General features: G+C 39.1%; 1 protein-coding gene across 2 annotated transcripts in view; it reads right to left on the reverse strand.

Annotated features, from left to right (window-relative positions):
- The window catches only part of RYR2 (ryanodine receptor 2), a 754822-nt gene that overhangs the window by 219107 nt on the left and 515681 nt on the right, over positions 1-20034 (reverse strand). For both annotated transcript variants that reach the window (XM_049646094.1, XM_049646095.1), the window contains 4 exons: positions 17201-18005; positions 13784-13984; positions 7075-7180; positions 249-392 (listed from right to left, as the gene is read on the reverse strand). In XM_049646094.1, coding sequence (XP_049502051.1) covers positions 249-392; positions 7075-7180; positions 13784-13984; positions 17201-18005 — 1256 coding nt within the window. The remainder of the gene's footprint in view (positions 1-248; positions 393-7074; positions 7181-13783; positions 13985-17200; positions 18006-20034) is intronic.

The following is a 20034-nucleotide window of genomic DNA, read 5'->3' on the forward strand; positions in this document are numbered from 1 at the left end:
CCGCATTGGGTTCTCTGCCGTCATCCTGGAGCCTGCTTCGGATCCTCTGTCCTTCTCTCTGCCCCTCCCCTGCTCTCTGTCTCTCTCTTCCTCTCAAAATTAGTAAATAAACTTTAAGAAAAAGAATCTGATTCTGAGAAGCTGCAAACTCAATTTTCTCACTGGCTCATCTAGTATGATGTTAGCTCAAAGGAGAAATAAATGTCAGCAGTTGGGTTGCTTTGCCAGTTTCCTTCCATACTGCTTACAGGACTTCTTGGAGCCACTCTCAACTGGTTTTTCGGCTTGTTTCTTCTTCAGGTATGTCACCTTTTCTACCAAGGACAGCAGGCGTCCTCTAATTGTTAAGTCACTGTTTCCATCAAGAGACCCATCTTCATCCAGCTCAATTCCTGGTGTGAGAAAAGCAAAGAGAACGAAGAAAAGAAAAATGTGTTTGAAAGAAATACATTTAGGAGAAAAATGCTCTGGTTTTGCAACTTATCCACGCATAGCTTAAAGCAATGCTGTCATGTCAAGAACATTTGACAAGACAGAGTTAAGCACTCTTTCACTAGCTCTCAGGTAAAATCCACACACCGGCCTCTACGTCCTCCTTTCTCTTTTTCTCCTGTTCCAATGGGCCCAGGGCTATTAGCAGCTGAGACAAATTATAAAATGAGACAGAGAACAAAAAAAAACACTCTTAAGAGTCCAGATCAATTCTGCTATTTAGTCTGACCCTTAGGCTGACCCTCAGGCATGTCTGACTTCAGGTGCTATCTGCACAAACTTACAGCTTTGCCCTCCCAAAAATATCTCCTGAACTGTCAGCCACCTCAATTGCCTCTAAAAATCACAGTGGCATTTTAACAAATTGAGAGAAAAGATGGTAGGCATAATTAGCTATCCTAACCCAGCGAAATGCTTTACGTCTTAAGCAATAATCCTATCATTTTAGAGCATCCCTTTATTTATAACAGATATATAGTATAACTTTTCTGGCACTCATTTAGTCTTCTTCATTCATAAGTTAAATCAATATGCAAGGTGATGCTTGTATTCTCTTCACTAAACTAAAATAAAAATAATGCCACTGGTGCTATATATCACTTAACAAATGACTAATAAATGACTAATTAATTCTCTTTCACTGGGACAGTTTGTTCGTATCACTGCTTAAAGGGAAAAAGCACCACATGTTGAGAACAAGTCAATTCTATTTCAAAAGTTCTTAGAATGAAAGGTGGGGAAAGCTCCCCTAATAGATTTGGGCTACTGACATATAACTTAACAAAGGATTTCCTTAAGCATTAATTAATTTCAAAAGATATGTGCCACATTTCTTAGGCCAGTCCTAAAAAGTGCCCCACAACTGGTTTAAATACAACTATTTGTGATCAAGTATCTTTAGACTAAATCAACCTAACTCTCATCTCTTTGCCAGAAGCATCTGGTTACATGTCCCAATCCCCCCTTCCCATTCCCTGCCACTGAAGAAAAGAGAAAAAATAAAAATAAGATGTTGGTTATCTCCTGCTTAGTACTAAAGCCTTTGTGATCTCTCTACTTTTTATGACTTCCCACACAGGGTCAGTTAACCATTTTGGCATAGTAAATATTCTTATATGGACCCCTAACAGGCATCATGTATATTTCTGAGCCTATTTACATTTATATTAACTTTGGTATCAGTACATGTGTATGAAAAATACACACTGACGGCTCAACAAAATTACGAAAAACAGTTCAAAACAAGATGTTTGACAAGGAAACAGTAATCATTAAAATGAATAAACAGAAATCCTAGAGTTGAAAAATACAGTAACTGAAGAATTTGACTGAGAGTTTCAAAAGTAGACTCAATATGCAGAAGAAGAATCAAAAACCTGAAGAATAGGTCGATTGAAATCATGCAGTCTGAAGAAAACCTATGAGATTTATGGGACAAAATGGAAAGAAACAATATTCACATTGTGGGAATTCCAAAAGGAGAAAGCACAAGGGCCAGAAAGTATATTTAAATAATGGCTGAAAACTTCCCAAATCTGGGGAGAGAAATGGACATGCAGATCCATGTGGCCCAAAAGACCCCAAAGGTGTTGAACCTGTAGAAGGCTACACGGAGACACATTATGATTAAAATGTCAAAAAGCAAAGGCAAGAAAAGAATTTTAAAAGCAGCAAAAGATAGAAGTTATGTAAAAGGGATCTCCCATAAGAACACTGGCAAATTTCTCATCAGAAACTTGTCAGGACAGGAGAGAATGGGACCACTTATTCAAAACACTGAAAGAAAATAACTATAAGCCAAGAATTCCATCCCCAGCAACACTGTCCTTCAGAAAAAGAGGAGGGATAGATACTTTCCCCAATAAACAAAAGCTAAGGAAGTTAATTACCACCAAATCTGCCTTATAGGGAATGTCAGAGGGAGTTCTTTGAATGGAAGTCAAAAAACTCTAAGATCATAAAAACACAAAAAGGTAGCATAAATATTACCAGTAATGGTAAGCATATAATCAAAATTAGATTTTACAGTAAAGTAATAGTGGTGCATAACTCATGATTCTTCTTTAAAATTAGCTTTTTAAAATGAATTAAAATATGTTGTTATAACTTTACGGTATTTTACATAAACCTTATGGTAACCACAAGGGAAAATTTTATAATAATTATACAAAAGAACACAAGAAAAAAGGCAAGCATACTCATAACAAAAGATATCAACACAAAAACACAAAATACAGCAGGATAAATGAAAAGGAAAAGCTGATTTACAAAACAACCCAAAAAATAATGAAATAGTAATAGTAAGTCCTTATTTGCAATATAATTACTTTAAATGTAAATGTATAAAATTCTCCAACCAAAAGACCCAGAATAGCTGAATAAAAATAAGATCCAACCATATGCTGCCCATAAGAGATTCACTTTAGCCTTAAAGACAAAGACCAAGAGTGAAGGGATGATAAATGGCATTTCAAGCAAATAACTAAAAATAATGATAATAATAATAATAATAAAAACCAACAACTCCCACCAAAACATAATCAAACCAAAATAAAATACCACAGGAAGCTATACATTCATCAGATAAAAGAGACTTTAAACTAAAAATGGTAAAATGAGGCAAAGAGGGTCATTATATAATGATAAAGAGGTCAATACATCAATAAGATATAACAACCATAAATATTTATGCACCCAACACTGGAGTACTTAAATGTATAAAGCAAAAGGTAAAAAACAAAAACAAAAACAAAAACAAAACTAAATGGGGAAATAAGGAGTAATACAATAATAGGTGGGGACTTTAATACCCCACTCTCTACAATGAATAGATCATCCAGGACAGAATCAACAAGGAAAGCGTGGATTTTAACAACAGTACAGATCAAATGACCTAGAGGACATATAGAAAACATCCTATTAAACAACAGCAGAATACACATTCTTCTCAAGTGCACATGGAACATTTTCTAGGATAGAATACGTGCTAGGCCATAAAACAAGTCTTAGTAAATTCAAGAGGGCTGATTATACTGGTTATCTTCTCTGACCACAAGGCATGAAATCAGAAATCAATGACAGGGGGAAACCTGGAAAATTCATGAACACAGGGAAATTAAACAGCATTCTCTTGAATAACCAATGAATCCAAGAATAAGTTAAAGGGAAATAAATTTAATGAGACAAATAAAACTGGAAACACAACATGCCAGAATTTATGGGGGCAACTAAAGCAGTTCTATGAGGGAAGTTCATAGCAATACATAAGTGCTTACATTAAGAAGCAAGAAAGATCCCAAATAAACCGAAGTGTAAGCTTAAGGAACGAGAAAAAGAGGAATGAACAGAGCCTAAAGTTAGCAGAAGAAAGGAAATATTAAAGATTAGAGCAGAAATAAATGACATATAGATCAAAAAACAATAGAAAAGATTAACCAAAATAAGAGTTATTTCTTTAAAAAAAACCAACAAAATTGACAAACGTTTAGGTAGACTAACCAAGGCCGGGGGGAGGAAACAGGACTAAAGTTAACAACAATATAAATGATAAAGGAGACATTGTAAATGAAAAAATGAAAAAGATACCACAGAAATTCTAAAGATTATAAAAGGTTACGATGAAGATTATAAGCAAACAAAGTGGACAACCTAGAAGAAATGGAAAAGTTCTTAGAAACATCCACCTTACCAAGACAGGAATGGAAACTCTGAATAGAGCAATTTAAGGAAAATGAATCCGTACTCAAATATCTCACAATGAAGAAAGGCTTTACTGGTGAATTTTACCAAACATTTAAAGAAGAATTAACAGCAATTCTTAAACTCTTCCAAAGAAATCAAAAAGGAGGAAACACTCCGAAACTCATTTTACTAGGCCAGCATTATCCTGACACCAAAACTGCAAAGAACACTACCAGAAAAGAAAGCCACAGGACATTATCCCTGACAAATAGAGATGCAAAATTTCTCAATACCAGGAAATTGAATTCAACAGCATATTTAAAGGATCATTCTCCATGATCAAGCATGATTTATCCCTGGGATTCAAGGATAGTTCAACATATGCAAAACAATCAACGTGATACACCACAATAACAGAATGAAAGAAAAGAATCATATGATCATTTCTGTAGGCACGCTGGAAAGAACACTCAACCAAATTTAACATGCATTCATGATAAAAACTCTTAACAATTAGGCACAGAAGAAATATATCTCAACATAACAAAGGCCAATATGACAAACCCATAGCTTTTATTTCTCAATGGTGAAATATTAAAAATGTTCCCTCTAAGATTAGGAACAGAACAAAGTTACCCACTCTCACCATTCCTATTCAACACAGTACTGAAAGTCTTAGCTAGAACAATTAGGGAATAAAAAGAAATAAAAGGTACATGAATTGGAAAGGAATAAATGAAATGGTTTCTATTTGCAGACAACATGATTTTTATATAGAAAATCCTAAAGATTCAACCTAAAAACCTGTTTGATCTAATCAATGAATTCACTAAAGTTGCAGGACAACAATATGTAGTGTTTCTATAAACCGAAAATGAAATTTTTGAAAGAGAAATTAAAAAAAATCATTCCCATTTACAATAGCATCAAGAACAATAAAATACTTAGGAAGAGGTTTAACTAAGGAGGCAAAAGATTTCTATGCTGAAAATTATAATACATTGGTGAAAAGAAGAAGGCACAAATACTGGCAAGGTATCTTCTGTTAATGGATTTGGAAGAATATTGTTGAAATGGTAATATTATCAGAAGCTATCTTAGATTCAATGCAATCCCTCTCAAGAGTTCAAAGGCATTTTTTACAGAAGTAGAAAAAACCTTTCTAAAATTTCTATGAAATCACAAAATCCTCCAATAGCCAAAGAAATTCTGAGAAAAAAGGGCAAATCAAGAAGTATCACACTTCCTGATTTCACTAGAGTCATCAAAACAGCATGGAACTGGCATAAAAATGAACAAATAGATAAATGGAAAAGAATCGAGAGCCTGGAAATAAACCCAAGCATACATGGTTTACTGTTAGTTGACAGGGTTGCCAAGAATACCCAATGGAGAAAAAGACAGTCTTCAATAAATGGTGCTGGGAAAATCAGATATTCACATTTAAAAGAATGAAACTGGACCCATATCTTAACCACTCATGAAAATTAACTACAAATGGATTAAAGACTTAAATGTTTGACCCCAAATCATGAAACTTCTAGAAAAAAACCACAGCAACAAAGCTCCTTGATATGGGTCTTGGTAATAATTTTTTGGATATAACACCTAAACCACAAGCAACAATATCAAAAATAAACACATGGGACTACATCAAATTAACTACAACCAAGTGAAAAGACAACCTACAGAATGGGGAAAAATGTTTTCAAACTATATATCTGATAAGGAGTTGATACCCAAAACATATAAAGAACTTCTATAACTCAATAGCAAACAAAACAAAACAAAAAAACCCAACTCAATTAAAAAATGGGCAAAGGACTTGAATAGATGTTTCTTCAGCTCCAAAAAACACATATGAAAGGCCAAATGGTACATGAAAAGATGCTCAACATCATCACTGGTCATTAGAGAGAAGCAAATCAAAACCATGATCAGGTAGCAAAGCACCTCACACCTATTAGAATGGCCACCACTGAAAAGGCAAAAGATTAACAAAATGCTGGTGAGCATGTGGAGAACAGAACACCTTGCACACTGCTGATGAATTGTAAACTGGTACAGCTATTGTGGAAAACAGTATAGAGGATCCTCACAAAATTTTAAAAATAGAACTACCATATGATCCAGTAACCCACTTCTTAAAACATATCCAAATGAAACAAAAACACTAATTTGGAAAAGGAATCTGCAGCTCCATGCTCATAGGAGCATTGTTTATGATAGCCAAGACATGGAAACAATGTAAGTGTCCATCTGGAAATGAACGGATAAAGAAGTTGTGGTATATACATACTACGGAATATTATTTAGCCAGAAAACCGGGAAATACTGCCATCTGTGATAACAAAGACAGAACATGAAGGCATTATGCTAAGAGAAATAAGCCAGACAGAAAAAGAGAAATATTGTATGATCTCACTTATGTATAAAACCTAAAAACCAAAACAAACACATAAGCAAACAACAAACTCAGAGAAAAAGAAAGCAGACTTGTTATCAGAAGTGGGGAGTGGGGAGAGAGGAATTGAAGGAAACTGGTCAAAAGGTACAAACTCCCAGGTATAGGTTAAATAAGTACCAGGTATGCAATGTACAGCATGATGACTACAGCTAAACCTGTTGTATGAAATACAGGAAAATTGTTAAGAAGGTAAATCCTAAGAGTTTTCATCACAAGGAAAAAAATTTTTCCCATTATTCTTCCTTCTAAAGTTTTAATGCATCCATATGAGAAGATGGAAGCTTAGCAGAACCTATTATGGCAATCATTTCATAAGATATGCAGATCAAACCATCACACCGTATATTCTAAAATTATATAGTGGTGGTATGTCAATTATCAATTAATCAATCAATAACACATTTAAAAAGAGTTGTAAGTCAAGAAGACATTACCACAATGTGTCATCAAATCTTCGTGAAAATCTAAGAGCTGGTCTCGGATTTCTTCAGGACATGGACATTCACTTTTGTCATCCTTAAAATTGAGAAGCATATTGATCTGAAAGTTTGGACAAACAAGAGGAAGAACAAGAGTAAAAGAAAAGTGAAATCAGGAAAGACACAGCAAAGATCATAAACACCAAAGATATTCAATCTTTGAATATTCATAAACTGCAGTCCAAAAGATGAAAAGTCATTATCACTCAGTATAACAAATCCCACAAAATAAATAGAACTATTCAAAGCCTCGCTTGTTGCAACATAGTCATATAATTTGCTTCCTCTTTCTCAAATCCACAATATGTTAGACCCTTGTATACTTAGGGTTCTTAAATCAACTAAAATCTAAATGTTACTTTTAAAAATATTTTATTGTGATTTTCCTAGATTTCCTTTTTTCTAGCTAATTTCTAAACTTTACTGAATATTTTAAAGAATTCTTTTTGAGAAGGATATAGTAGCAAAGGCAAAAAAAATTCTAAATACGATAGAAAAGTAATATAATGGATAACTTGCTTTTTAATAACATTAATAGTTCAATTAACCAAATTCAAGAAACAATCCTCAATTGGTTTTAGCTTCAGACATAGAACTATTACACTTCTGAATGAAGAAAGGAATGTTGCTGTTTCGCAAATTCCCCCGAAGAAACAACTGTTTTCTTTTTAGAATTTTTTACATGAATTTTTTGTTTAACTTTTATTTTGAGAGAACTGTAGATTCCTATGCTATTTTAAGAAATAACACAAAGAGATAACATACACCCTTTACTCAATCCCCCCAAAGGTAACATCTTACAAAACAGTAGTACAGAATCACAACCAGGAGACTGACATTGATAGTTAAGATAGAGAACAACTCTAGCACCTCAAGGATCCTTCCTGCTATACCATTATAACCACACCCACTTCCCTCCTATTTGCTCCTCATCCCTTATTCCTGTCAATCACTAATTGACTGTTATCCATTTCTGTATTATTGTCATTTCAAGAACGTTACATAAATGGAATCACACAGAATGCATGCATATATTGCTATATGATCCTTCTGATGTCCTCAGGGTCTGTAGTGATCCCTCATTTCATTTCTGATAATTTGTGTCTTTTACCTTTGTCAGTCTTTTCGGTGTTTTGTAGATTTTGTTGATATTTTTATTATTTATTTTTTTATTTTTTTCAATATATGAAATTTATTGTCAAATTGGTTTCCATACAACACCCAGTGCTCATCCCAAAAGGTGCCCTCCTCAATACCCATCACCCACCCTCCCCTCCCTCCCACCCCCCATCAACCCTCAGTTTGTTCTCAGTTTTTAACAGTCTCTTATGCTTTGGCTCTCTTTTGTTGGTTTTTTTAAATAACCAGTTTTTGGATTCATTAATTTTTTTTCAGTTGTTGTCCTGTTTTCATTTTCATTGATTTCTGCCTTTTATGTTATTGCCTTCCTTCTGCTTGCTTTGGGTTTATTTCACTCTTTTTTAAAAAAATTTTTTTAATGTTTATTTATTTTTGAGAGGGTATTGGGGGAAGGGGAGAGAGAGAGGGAGACCCAGAATCTGAAGCAGGCTCCAGGCTCTGGAGTCAGCCCGACGTGGGGCTCAAACTCACGAACCACAAGATCATGACCTGAGCCAAAGTCGGACACTCAACCAACTGAACCACACAGGCACCCTTACCCTTTTTTTTTTTCCCAAATGCTTGTGATGTCAACAGAGATTACTGAGTGTTTTTCTCTTTTTAAATGTAAATATTTAATGTCATAAATTATCCTCTCAGCACTGTGTTAGCTGTTCCCACAAATTTTGATATGTGATTACTTTCATTTTTTTCAGTTCATTGATTTAAACATTTTTTTAATGTTTTATTATTTATCTGAGAGAGAGAGAGAGAGAGAGAGAGAGAGAGAGTGTCAGAGAAAGAGGGGATACACAGAATCCCAAGCAGTCTCCAGACTCTGAGCTGTCAGCACAGAGCCCAACTCATGAACTACGAGATTATGACCTGAGCCGAAGTCAGACACTTAACCAACGGAGCCACCCAGGCGCCCCTCAGTTGAATGATTTTTAAATTTTCCTTAAGACTTCCTCCTTACACTATGAGTTATTTACAATTGTGTTGTTTAGTTTCCAAGTATTTGGAGATTTTTCTGTTTTCTGTCTTTTATTGATTTCTAAGTTGACTCTACCGTGGTCAGGAAAAAGATTCTGTATGAAAAAATTTAAATGCTTTTAAATCCGTTTAGGCTGTTTAAGGCCCAGCATACAGTCCATCTTTGAGAATGTTTCATGGATGCTTGAAAAAAAACTACGTATGATGTTGTTGGATGGAGTGTTATACAAATATCCAAAGACCCTGTTTGGTGATGACAGAGTCGCATTTTCCTATGTTCTTGCTGACTTTTGTCTAGCTTTCTATCAATTACTGAAAGAGGAGTGTTGAGGTCTCCAACTATCATTGTGTATTTATCTACTTCTCCTTCCGGTTCTGTGTGGACTTCACATATTTTTCGGCTGTATGCAGTACCTGTGCATTTGCCTTCTTTGTAGGTTCTTACAGCATTGTGTAATGTTCCTGTCTGCCTCTGGTAATTTCTTTACTCTGATAGAGTCACTCTTACTTTCTTTCAGTGTTTCATAATATATCTTTTTTCAACCTTTCACTTTCAACCTATCTACATCATTCTATGTGATATAAAACTTCTCCTAGAAATACCTCATCAGAGAAACATCTCATAGATGTAACCCTAACAGCAGATGGTTAGGCCAAGTTTTATATAATCCACTCGGCCAATCTCTTTTAATTGGAGTAATGTTCAAGCCTTTATTGATATGACTTAAGTCTGTAATTTCATGTTTTTTGTTTGTTCTGCTTTATTTTTCCCAACTTGCTGTGGGTTCCTTGAACTATTTTTAGGATTTCGTTTTGAATTATCCCTGGCATTTTTTTTAGTATATCTGTATGCATAGTTTTTTTTAGTGGTTGCTCTGGATATAACAATATACGTACATAATTCATCACAGCCTACTGGCATCAACATTTTACCAGTTTGAAGCACAGAAAACTCATCTCCCTCTTATACCCCTTATCCTCCTTCATTTAAAATACAAATGTCTTAAATATTACCTATAAATACATCTAGAACACAGCAGAGAGCTTCATCATTTTTGCTTCATCCATCAAATATAATCTAGAAAACTCAAAAGGAGGGGCGCCTGGGTGGCTCAGTTGGTTAAGCGTCCAACTTTTGGTTTTGGCTCAGGTCATGATCTCATAGTTTGCAAGTTTGAGCCCCTCATCAGGCTCTCTACTGTCAGCGCAGGGCCTACTTCAGATCCTCTGTTTCCCTCTCTCTCTCTCTCTCTCTCTCAAAAATAAACATTTTTAAAAAAAGAGAGAGAAACTTGGGGGGCCTGGGTGGCTCAGTCGGTTAAGCGTCCAACTTCAGCTCATGTCATAATCTCAAAGTTCTTGGATTCGGGCCCCACGTCGGGCTCTGGGCTGACAGCTTGGAGCCTGGAACCTGCTTCAGATTCTGTGTCTCCCTCTCTCTCTGCCCCTCCCCGGCTCATGTCTGTCTGTCTCTCAAAAAAAAAAAAAATAAATAAACATTAAAAAAATTTTTTAAAAACAGAGAACCCAAAAGAAAAGGGAAGATATATTGTATTTATTCCTATTTTAACACCTTCCATTGTTCTTTCTTCATTCCTGATTTTCCATATTTTCTTCTATTGTCATTTTCTCTCCATTTAAAGGACTTCATTTAGGCTTTCCTTCAGGGTTGGCCTGCTGTAGTCCAAATCTCATCCTTTCCCTCCATTTGAGAATGTCTTGATTTCCCCTGCATTTCTGAAGGATATTTTCATTGCCTATAGAGTTCTGGGTTTTCAGTCTTTTTTTCAGTTGAAAACCAGTGTGCTGCCTCCATCTGGCCTACATGATTTGTGATCTGAAATCTCGGTCACTCACATTGTTTTTTCCCTCTAGGTGTCATTTCTTTCTCACTGCTTGTGAGATTTTTTTCTGTGTCTCTCGTTTTCAGAAGTTGGACTATGGTATATCTTGATTTAGATATCTTCGGGTATTCTGTTTAGGGTTTATTCAGCTTTTTGAGTCTCTCTCTCTCTCTCTCTCTTTTTATAAGTTTCTTTATTTATTTTTGAGAAAGACAAATAGTGGGGGATGGGCAGAGAGAGATGGAGAGAGAGAATCCTAAGCAGGCTCCGCGCTGACAGCACAGAGCCCAACTCAAGGCTTGAACTCACAAACTCAGAAACTTGAAATTAATCTGAGCTGAAATCAAGAGTCAGACATGTAACCAGCTGGGCCACCCAGGTGCCCCTTGAGTCTTTTTCTTTGTATCTTTTGCCAAACTTGGAAAGTTTCAACTTTTATTTTTTCCAAGGTTTTTTTTTTTTTTTTCAGTTCCCCCTCTTTCTCTTATTCCTAGGACTCCAGTGTCACAGACGTTTGATGTTTTGTTATATTTTCACTGGTTCTTAAAGCTTTATTTTCTTTTCCAGTTTGTTTTCTGTTCTTCAGACTGGGTAGGTGATTCTGATTATTCCCTCTTTAGTTCAGTGATTCTTTTCTCTGTCTCCTTTCTGCTGTTCAGTGTATCCATTAAAGGTTTCTTTATTTTGGCTATTTTTCATTTCTAAAATTTCCATTTGGTTCTTGTTCCTATCTTTCTTTCTTTGTGAAGACTTTTTTTTTTTTTTTTTTTTTTCCATTTGGAAGCTTTATGATGGCTGCTTCAAAAGCCTTGTCAGAGAAATTGAAATCTTCATGAGCTGGAGATCATCTGAGTTGGTATCTAGTGATTGTCTTTTTTCATTCAAGGTTTTCTTGGTTCTTGATATGATGAGTGATTTTTTTTTTTTTTTTAAACTGAAACCTGGGCATTTTGGTATTATGAGACTTCTCGATCTTAAATTTCTGGCTTCTTCTGGAGAAGAGTTTAACCTGCCCTGTTCCTTGTTACTTCCAGGTGGGAGCGGAAGACCATTTCCCCACTCGGCCTCCACGAGCACTTGAGGAAAGAAGGTCTTGTTCCCACTGGGCAGTTTGGGAGACCAGTTCCCCCTAGACCTGTACCCACACAACCCCGACTGGAAAGGGCAAGAGTGCCTTGGTACTTCTCCCTCCCTAGCCTCTCCTGACACTTTGGACGACACAACCCTCGTTACCACCCAGCTGGGAAAAGTCTCAGCTCCTCACAGTTCCAGCCGGGGCACCTCATTACAGCCTGATGAGGGTGGCAGGCTAGGCTCTCACTCAGTCTTCGCTGGGTGGGGCAGTTTGGACTGGTGTTTGGCTGATGTAGTACGGTTAGTACCTAAAAGCTTTCAGTTTTGCTAGAGAGATGGTTTTCTTGGTCTTCTGGCTGGACAAAGAAGGCTTTTGTTGGGGCTTTTCCTGTCGGTGCCCATCAGCATTTCTGGGTTGCCAGCTTCTTTAGCTCCAAGTCTGGCATAGATGAGGGGAAAAGAAGATCCAGGGGACTCAACCACCATGTTGTTTCTCAAGTCCCAAGTTCCATAGTCAGTCTCCTGTTTTCTGTCTTTCAGAGTCTTTGTATGTTGTCTTTTATGTAATTTCCAGGGTGACAGTTGTACTTAGAAGAACAGGGAAAGGCACACGTACTCCATTTTTCTAGAAGCAGGAGCTCCCAATAGCGGTGTAACGAATGGAGTTGATTTGGGGGAGCCTGGTCTTGTTTTCTGCTCCATAAATGCTATTTGTGGCAATAAACAAAATCCCATGTCCCTTCCCTCAAAGAAACTGCATTCTGGTGAGAAAACATAAGTTCTTCAATTAGTCCACAAACATTTTCATTTGGAAATATCTTGACACACAGAGAAAAGGTCAGGGTAAGATACTGAAGATAGTGTGCATCCCATCTGGAAGTAGATTCTAGACCAGCTAATTGTTTAGTTCAGGCATGTGCCCTTGATTCTGCTGTACCTAGGCAGATCTGGGTTTGGATATCATAAACAGGTGATCAGTCTCTCAGCAAGCCTGGCAGCAGTAGTGACATTTGGTCTTTCAGGAGAGACCAAACAGAAAAGGTCTGACATTGAGTCACAGAAGCGAAGGGTTCTTTTTCACTGGGTGGTGCCATGTCAGCCAAAGAAGATCCACTTGTGTGGTTGGATACGGTTTCTTTTTTTAATTAATTTTTTAATGTTTACTTATTTTTGAGAGAGAGACAGACAGAGCGTGAGCAGAGCGAGAGGGAGACACAGAACCCGAGGCAGGCTCCAGGCTCTGAGCTGTCAGCACGGAGCCCGACGTGAGGCTCAAACCCACTGTGAGATCACGACCTGAGTAGAAGTCAGACACTTAACCGACTGAGCCACCCAGGCGCCCCTGGGTACTGTCTCTACATGTAGAACTTCAGAGTCTGGCACACAGGTCTCCTCGAAGAGTCTATGATACACATGATACCTTTCAATAAATCTCTCATTTGTTTAAACTGAGAAGATTTTTCTTTTCCTTTGGTGAAACTAAGAATTACTAAATCCACTTGGCTAGTTTAAGGAGAACAGGGGAAAAAAAAAAAAACCCACTTGTAATTTATACTGTAATTTCACGATGTACGGATCCTGAATGAACTAAAGCCCAAAGTAAAAAGGGAAGAATTTCCATTTCATTCTTGTACCTGTTCCTGAGGTGGGGATCGAAATTCCTTTGTCTTCCTGGCAGTGAGCGCGGCCGACATGTTTAAAGCTTGCATAACTTCGTTGTAACGGAAGCGCTGATTGTCTTGGAGCTTGGCTACAAAGTCATCTGAAAAGGCCACGATGGCTTCTATCCGGTGTCGGACCTGGCAGTCACAGAGGTACTGGAGCAGCAGACACATCTGAAAAGATGATGAACAAGACATCAGGGGTGAATTCAGGAATCTTAAGTAGTTAATGTGTACCTGTGGCAGACACGCTTAGTATCAACTCTTCTATGAACAGAACTCTGAGTCTGTGTAGGCAGCACTGTGCTTGGTCCCAGGGGATAAAACCTACAGTTTTTCTAAGCTTAAAAGGGTAAATGCATGCCCCGTTGGTGGACACTTAACTGCCCTGGCCTCCTCGGCAGCTACCGGGGCTATGGCAAATGAGATATGTAAGGCGAACTCAGTGAGGAGTCTTGTGGGAAAGATTTCACACCAATAACAACAGACTAGAACACTCTCTTTTCAAATTGGGTTTAACTGGGTAATGAGTGACATGACTGTTTCACTTTAGGATGAAAACCGCAGACTAAGGAGCACAGGAAAATATTAAGAGCTGGCTTCCTGAGGACATTATTGAGCTCCTATACTAATTCTAGAACTCTGCACCTCCAGACTCTGCATGTAAATTAATTTATTGGTTTCACTGTTCATTCATTAAATGCCAAGTTGGGTATTCAACCAGAAGTCAAAAGGATTTAAGCGTATTTATTTATTTTGAGAGAAAGAGAAAGACGCCACAAGCAAGGTAGGGACGGAGAGAGACGGAATCCCAAGCAGGCTCTACACTGTGTGAAGCCCGACACAGGGCTTGAACACATAAAGTGCAAGATCAAGACCTGAGATGAAACCCAAAGTCAGATGCTTAACCAACTAGCCACCCAGGCACCTCAGCTAAAAGGATTTTTAACTGAGAGAATATGTTGGTAGAAATATGCCTACAAGAGAACGCTCTGCCCATGTTTCGGAAAGCATTTAAATATACTTAATACCAATTGTGATATAAATACAAAGCAGTGTTAAAGGGAACGTTAAAACCACAACAGGGACATTTCTGCCAATGCCAGCTCTGAGGTAGCCCTAGCATCCACTCCCCTCTTCATCTCCTTCACCCCACCCCAGTGCAAGCCCCGTCCCCTTGGGTCTGGACCAGCGTGACAGCCTCTCGACTGAGTGGACTCTGGAGGACTAGCTCTTCTCCTTATCAGTTTTCATCACAGCAGCTACAATTAAATTTTTAGAATCAAATTCCCTTGTTAAAATTATTCAATGGTTGGGGCGCCTGGGTAGCTCAGTCGGTTGAGCATTCAACTTCAGCTCAGGTCATGATCTCCCTCGCGGGTTCAAGCCCAGCGTCGGGCTCTGTGCTGACGGCTCAGAGCCTGGAGCCTGCTTCTGATTCTGTGTCTCCCTCTCTCTCTGCCCCTCCCCTGCTCATGCTCTGTCTCTCTCTCTCTCAAAATAAATAAACATTAAAAAAAGTTAAAATTATTTAATGGTTTTAAATGAACTCCGAATAACATCTAAAGTCTGTCAAATGCCTGGATTCTATGTTACCTGCCTCCTGCCTATCTCACCCTCTTTCCTTAGCTAATTAGGTTAAATGGCCTTTTTCTGCCTCAGAACCTTTGTTGTGCTCTGTGCTAAAAGCTCCTAGAACACTCTTCCTACTCCTTCTTTGCATCTACTGGACTCCAGCTCATCCATCTGAACTCCAATTAAAAGTCACCATCTCACAGAGGACTCCCTCACCTTTCTCACGGTAATCCAGTTGAGATTTTCTTTTTACTAGTAATTCATTCTTTTCCTTCAGATCATTTAACGCAATTATCAATAAAATATTTTAACAGAAATAGATAAATACATGTATATTTCCCTTAGAGACTGTGAATGTCTGGAAGGTACAGCTGGCAAGTTTTTCCTCCACCCAGAACCACACGCCTGGCTCGAAGACCTCAATCAATGTTGACTGAGGACTGAAAAGTAAAAGAGCCTGTCAATGATGCAAACATCAAACGGACTCTTATGGACTGAAGACATGTTAAGAAAGGATCTTTCAGGGGTGCCTGGGTGGCTCAGTCGGTTAGGCGGCCGACTTCGGCTCAGGTCATGATCTCGCGGTCCGTGAGTTCGAGCCCCGCGTCGGGCTCTGTGCTGACAGCTCAGAGCCTGGAGCCTGTTTCGGATTCTGTGTCTCCCTCTCTCCGACCCTCCCCCGTTCAGGCTCTGTCTCTCCGTGTCTCAAAAATAAATAAAACGTTAAAAAAAAAAAATTAAAAAAAAAAGAAAGGATATTTCAGACATCTTGATAAGCACAAGAAACAGGCAATGTCTTTAATTCCTTAGAAACATACATGCAGGAAGCAAAATCTTGCTGTGTGAGAATGGGCACACCTACTGGTAACAAAGTGTTCTATGGCTAGTGAGAGTGGGGGCAGGGTAGGAAGGGGGTAAGGGGTCCCTTCTGTTTCAGGCATTCCAACAAATGGTTGGTGGAATGCATCTGCAGAAATAAGAGGAAAGAGAAACTGCTAATGAAGAGGAGGAGAAAAAGTGCCTGACACACACACTCAAATCACTAAATGTATTTCTTATCAACTACTGTCAACTGACACCATTAGAAAATTCATGAATTCCATTCTAATTTTTTTTTTTAATTTTTTTTTAACGTTTATTTATTTTTGAGACAGAGGAGAGACAGAGCATGAACGGGGGAGGGTCAGAGAGAGAGAGGGAGACACAGAACCTGAAACAGGCTCCAGGCTCTGAGCTGTCAGCACAGAGCCCGACGTGGGGCTCGAACCCACGAACCATGAGATCATGACCTGAGCTGAAGTCGGACGCTTAACCAACTGAGCCACCCAGGCGCCCCTCATTCTAATTTTTTTTTTAATGCTTATTTACTTTTGAGAGAGAGAGAGACAGAGACAGAGACAGAGACAGAGACGGAGAGAGAGAGGGAGACACAGGATCCAAAGCAGGCTCCAGGCTCTGAGATGTCAGCATAGAGCCCAGTGCGGGGCTGGAACCCACAAACCGTGAGATTATGACCTGAGCTGAAGTCGGACGCTTAACTGACTGAGACACCCAGGCGCCCCATTCACGAATTCCATTCTAAATGCAAGAAAATTATACTGGCACATCCCAAAACACAACAGGAAGTTGGTTAATTTTATGAAAAACGATCATTATACACGAACACAAAAATACACACACACCCCTCCCCCACCACCAAGAGGAAAAGAGACAAAGGCAAATATCAATACCTAAATAGTTAGTGACCCTGAAATTCACTAAAAAAAATTTTGTTGTTGTTGTTTGTTTTTTCATTTTGTTTTGTTTTCTGATTACCTGCAATTTAACTGGCTCAGGCAGTTTCATTTGGAGCAGTCCTTCCTTGGGCCTCTTACCCCCTTTGGCTTCTTCTTCTCCAGCTCCTTCTGGCTTGGAGTCTTCCATGGAGGGCTCTTTCTCCAGAGCCTCAGTGTCTTCTTCCGGAGTGGCGGCTTCCTTGAACACACTGGGCTCTATCAGCTGCAAGATGTGTTTTAAGTCCTCATTGTGGAAGATCCCCATGATGAGCAGAGTATAGAAAAGCTTGATGAGAGGTACAAAGAGAAATTCAGTGGTGCCCCCCACGGGGTCCCGGGCATGCAGGCTGCCCTCTTTAACAGCTTCTGTCAGCATCTGAATGGTTTTGGCCTTCAGGATGTCCAGCGGGAACTCTGGACTGTATTGGTAGCATTCGTTATTGATGCTCACAAAACTGGGGGAGGAGAACTGTATCCGTGGCCTGAGGGAGGTGCTGAGGCCAATCCCGGGGAGGCCGTGCTTTTTGTTCTCATCAGGGAAGAGGGTGATGCTTTTGGTCTCCTCCGTCATGGGCACGATGAACTCACTGTTCATCATGAGCCTGGCAGTGGCGTAGGAGCTCAGGTGGATGTCAATCAGCAGGTCATAGTAGCCGGCCCGCAGCAAACCGGGCATGTACTTGTTCTCGATGGCGTAGAGCAGCTGGGGTTCATCCACGTGGCTGCACAACGCATGCGCCACCCGGTGGTTCCCGAGGGCGCAGACGGCGGAGTAAAGCCGGAGCGTGTGGTAGTGGAATTTCAGCAGCTCTTCCTGCTCTGTCAGCTCCAGTATGTCCACAGATCTGTACACAGGAGGAGAGTGGTAGCAAGGTCAGGTGGGGAAAAGTTCTAAAAACTCCGCATCACAGGAGAAATCTAAGTACCTCATGAATTTCAAAAAGTTACGGAAACATATCTTTGTTCCCGATTTTCTATGACAGGTTTCATGATGGTGTATTTTTTTTTTTCTCCGTCAGTACTAGGTATTTTACAAGTTTTCCTCCGTATGCAATTTTACGTGGGAAATTTCTAACCACTAGTGGTTGAAGCTGCTTCATCCTCCATCAATCACCCTCAGGTTTGGGGCACCTCTCGTAGACACGGAGTCTCGATCTGCACCCGTGTCTCCTTTCCTTTCAGAATTTGAGCCCTCCTTAGAAAATCTTGAATCTCCTTTTCCAACTTGGCTAAGCTGCCCCAGAAAGCCAGAGACCTTTTCCTTAGGCTAAGTTGTCCCTGTCTCTGACCTATGATTAGTGATTCGCCTGACCAGTCGGAAGTAAGAGAATGGAGGACTAATGCTTCTGAAGTGATGTACCTTCTTACACATCCCTCACGGCCCCAGACTTAGACCAGTGCAGCCCTGGTTTCCACCGGGCATGTATGGCTTGTGAAACAAATACTATTTGTGATATTTCGCGTAGCAAAGTTTCTACTGGGAAGCTGAGTCTACGCTGGGCCATTTTGCTTCTAGAATGTATCATGCCCTTCCAACCCATAAAAAACTTAAAATGGCCAGAATATGCCTAAAGTAAAGCCATTCCTTTCAAAACGAAGTCAATTTTAAGAGGACGTAATTCCTTTCGATGTGCTAATGTTTCTACACTATTTATTTAAACTATTAAGATTGCCCATGGGTGACACTGTAGAATTGAAAGTAGAAACTTGATATATTCACAATAAAAGGAATGACTCATTCATCTAGAAAAGTGTCCTTGGTGAGACTATAATATAAACTCATCAGAACATGGGTTATTATATGACTTCATTAATATTCGTCTAGCAGTTAACCCCTACACAGTAGAAGCTGAGTAATTACTTGTGATTATTTGCTGTTAAGCTCTGTCACCGTCCTCCATACTCGATCATCCTGTCCATGCCCATCCACTGTGTCTATGCTTCCCGGGTCACAGGTATTCTATGAAAAGCCACTGTGGCTTGATGGTGCAAAGTTATTCCAGACCCTACCGCCCAAATCTCAGCATCAGAAGCATTCTGAGTGAGAAACTCAAAGCAAATGATGACTCACCTAGGCCTCCGGGAAACCACACAACTGTGGGGCCCGGCTGCTAGCACCCAATTCTTGGGAAGGTATATCTAAGCAGGCCTTCTCTCTCAAAGTATAGTGGACAATGATTCCCATGTCTTACCTAGGCCCTCCAGGCTCTCAAGAAGACTATGAGCCTGGCTGATGGTCAAAATATATAAACCTGTTCACCGTAGCAACACAGAACCTCTGCATTCTAGCTTCTTAGTGAAGAACACAACTTACCCTACCATCTAATTCCTCTCAGACTGCCAGTTTCTAGAAAAAACATCTAAGGACTCCACAATTTACATTAGCTACTGCCCCTTCCAACCCACCTCCTGTTATTCACTTTAGGGCACCCTGTTACTTCCTTTAAAGCACCTCTCTTCCCGACTAGACCATGAAATCTTTTAAGGTAAGGGTCCCATCTGTTTTGTACACCATTTAGTATCCAATGCCAGGGACACAATGAGAACTAATATATGTCTGGAATGAATGAATAAGAGAATTCTGGAAGGATCTATAGTCTCCATCTCATGACTCTACATTTAGGTCAGGGCAAACCAAAGCATATACCTCAACTACTTTAATCTGTCTTTCCACACCAACTCCTTATAGTAATATTCATACTTTAATAAGCTATGGATTTACTTGGGAGGATAGCAAAAGAAATAACTTGTTATTCTATCTGTTACAAGGACATTATTTTATCTGTTTAAATATAAAATATAACACCTCCTTAGCACACGCCATACTGTTGTTGGTAAATATTCTCCCTCTTCTTCCGTCTGTCCTGTATATGG

The sequence above is a fragment of the Panthera uncia genome, chromosome D2, assembly GCF_023721935.1.
Source record: "Panthera uncia isolate 11264 chromosome D2, Puncia_PCG_1.0, whole genome shotgun sequence".
NCBI classification, from domain to species: Eukaryota; Metazoa; Chordata; class Mammalia; order Carnivora; family Felidae; genus Panthera; species Panthera uncia.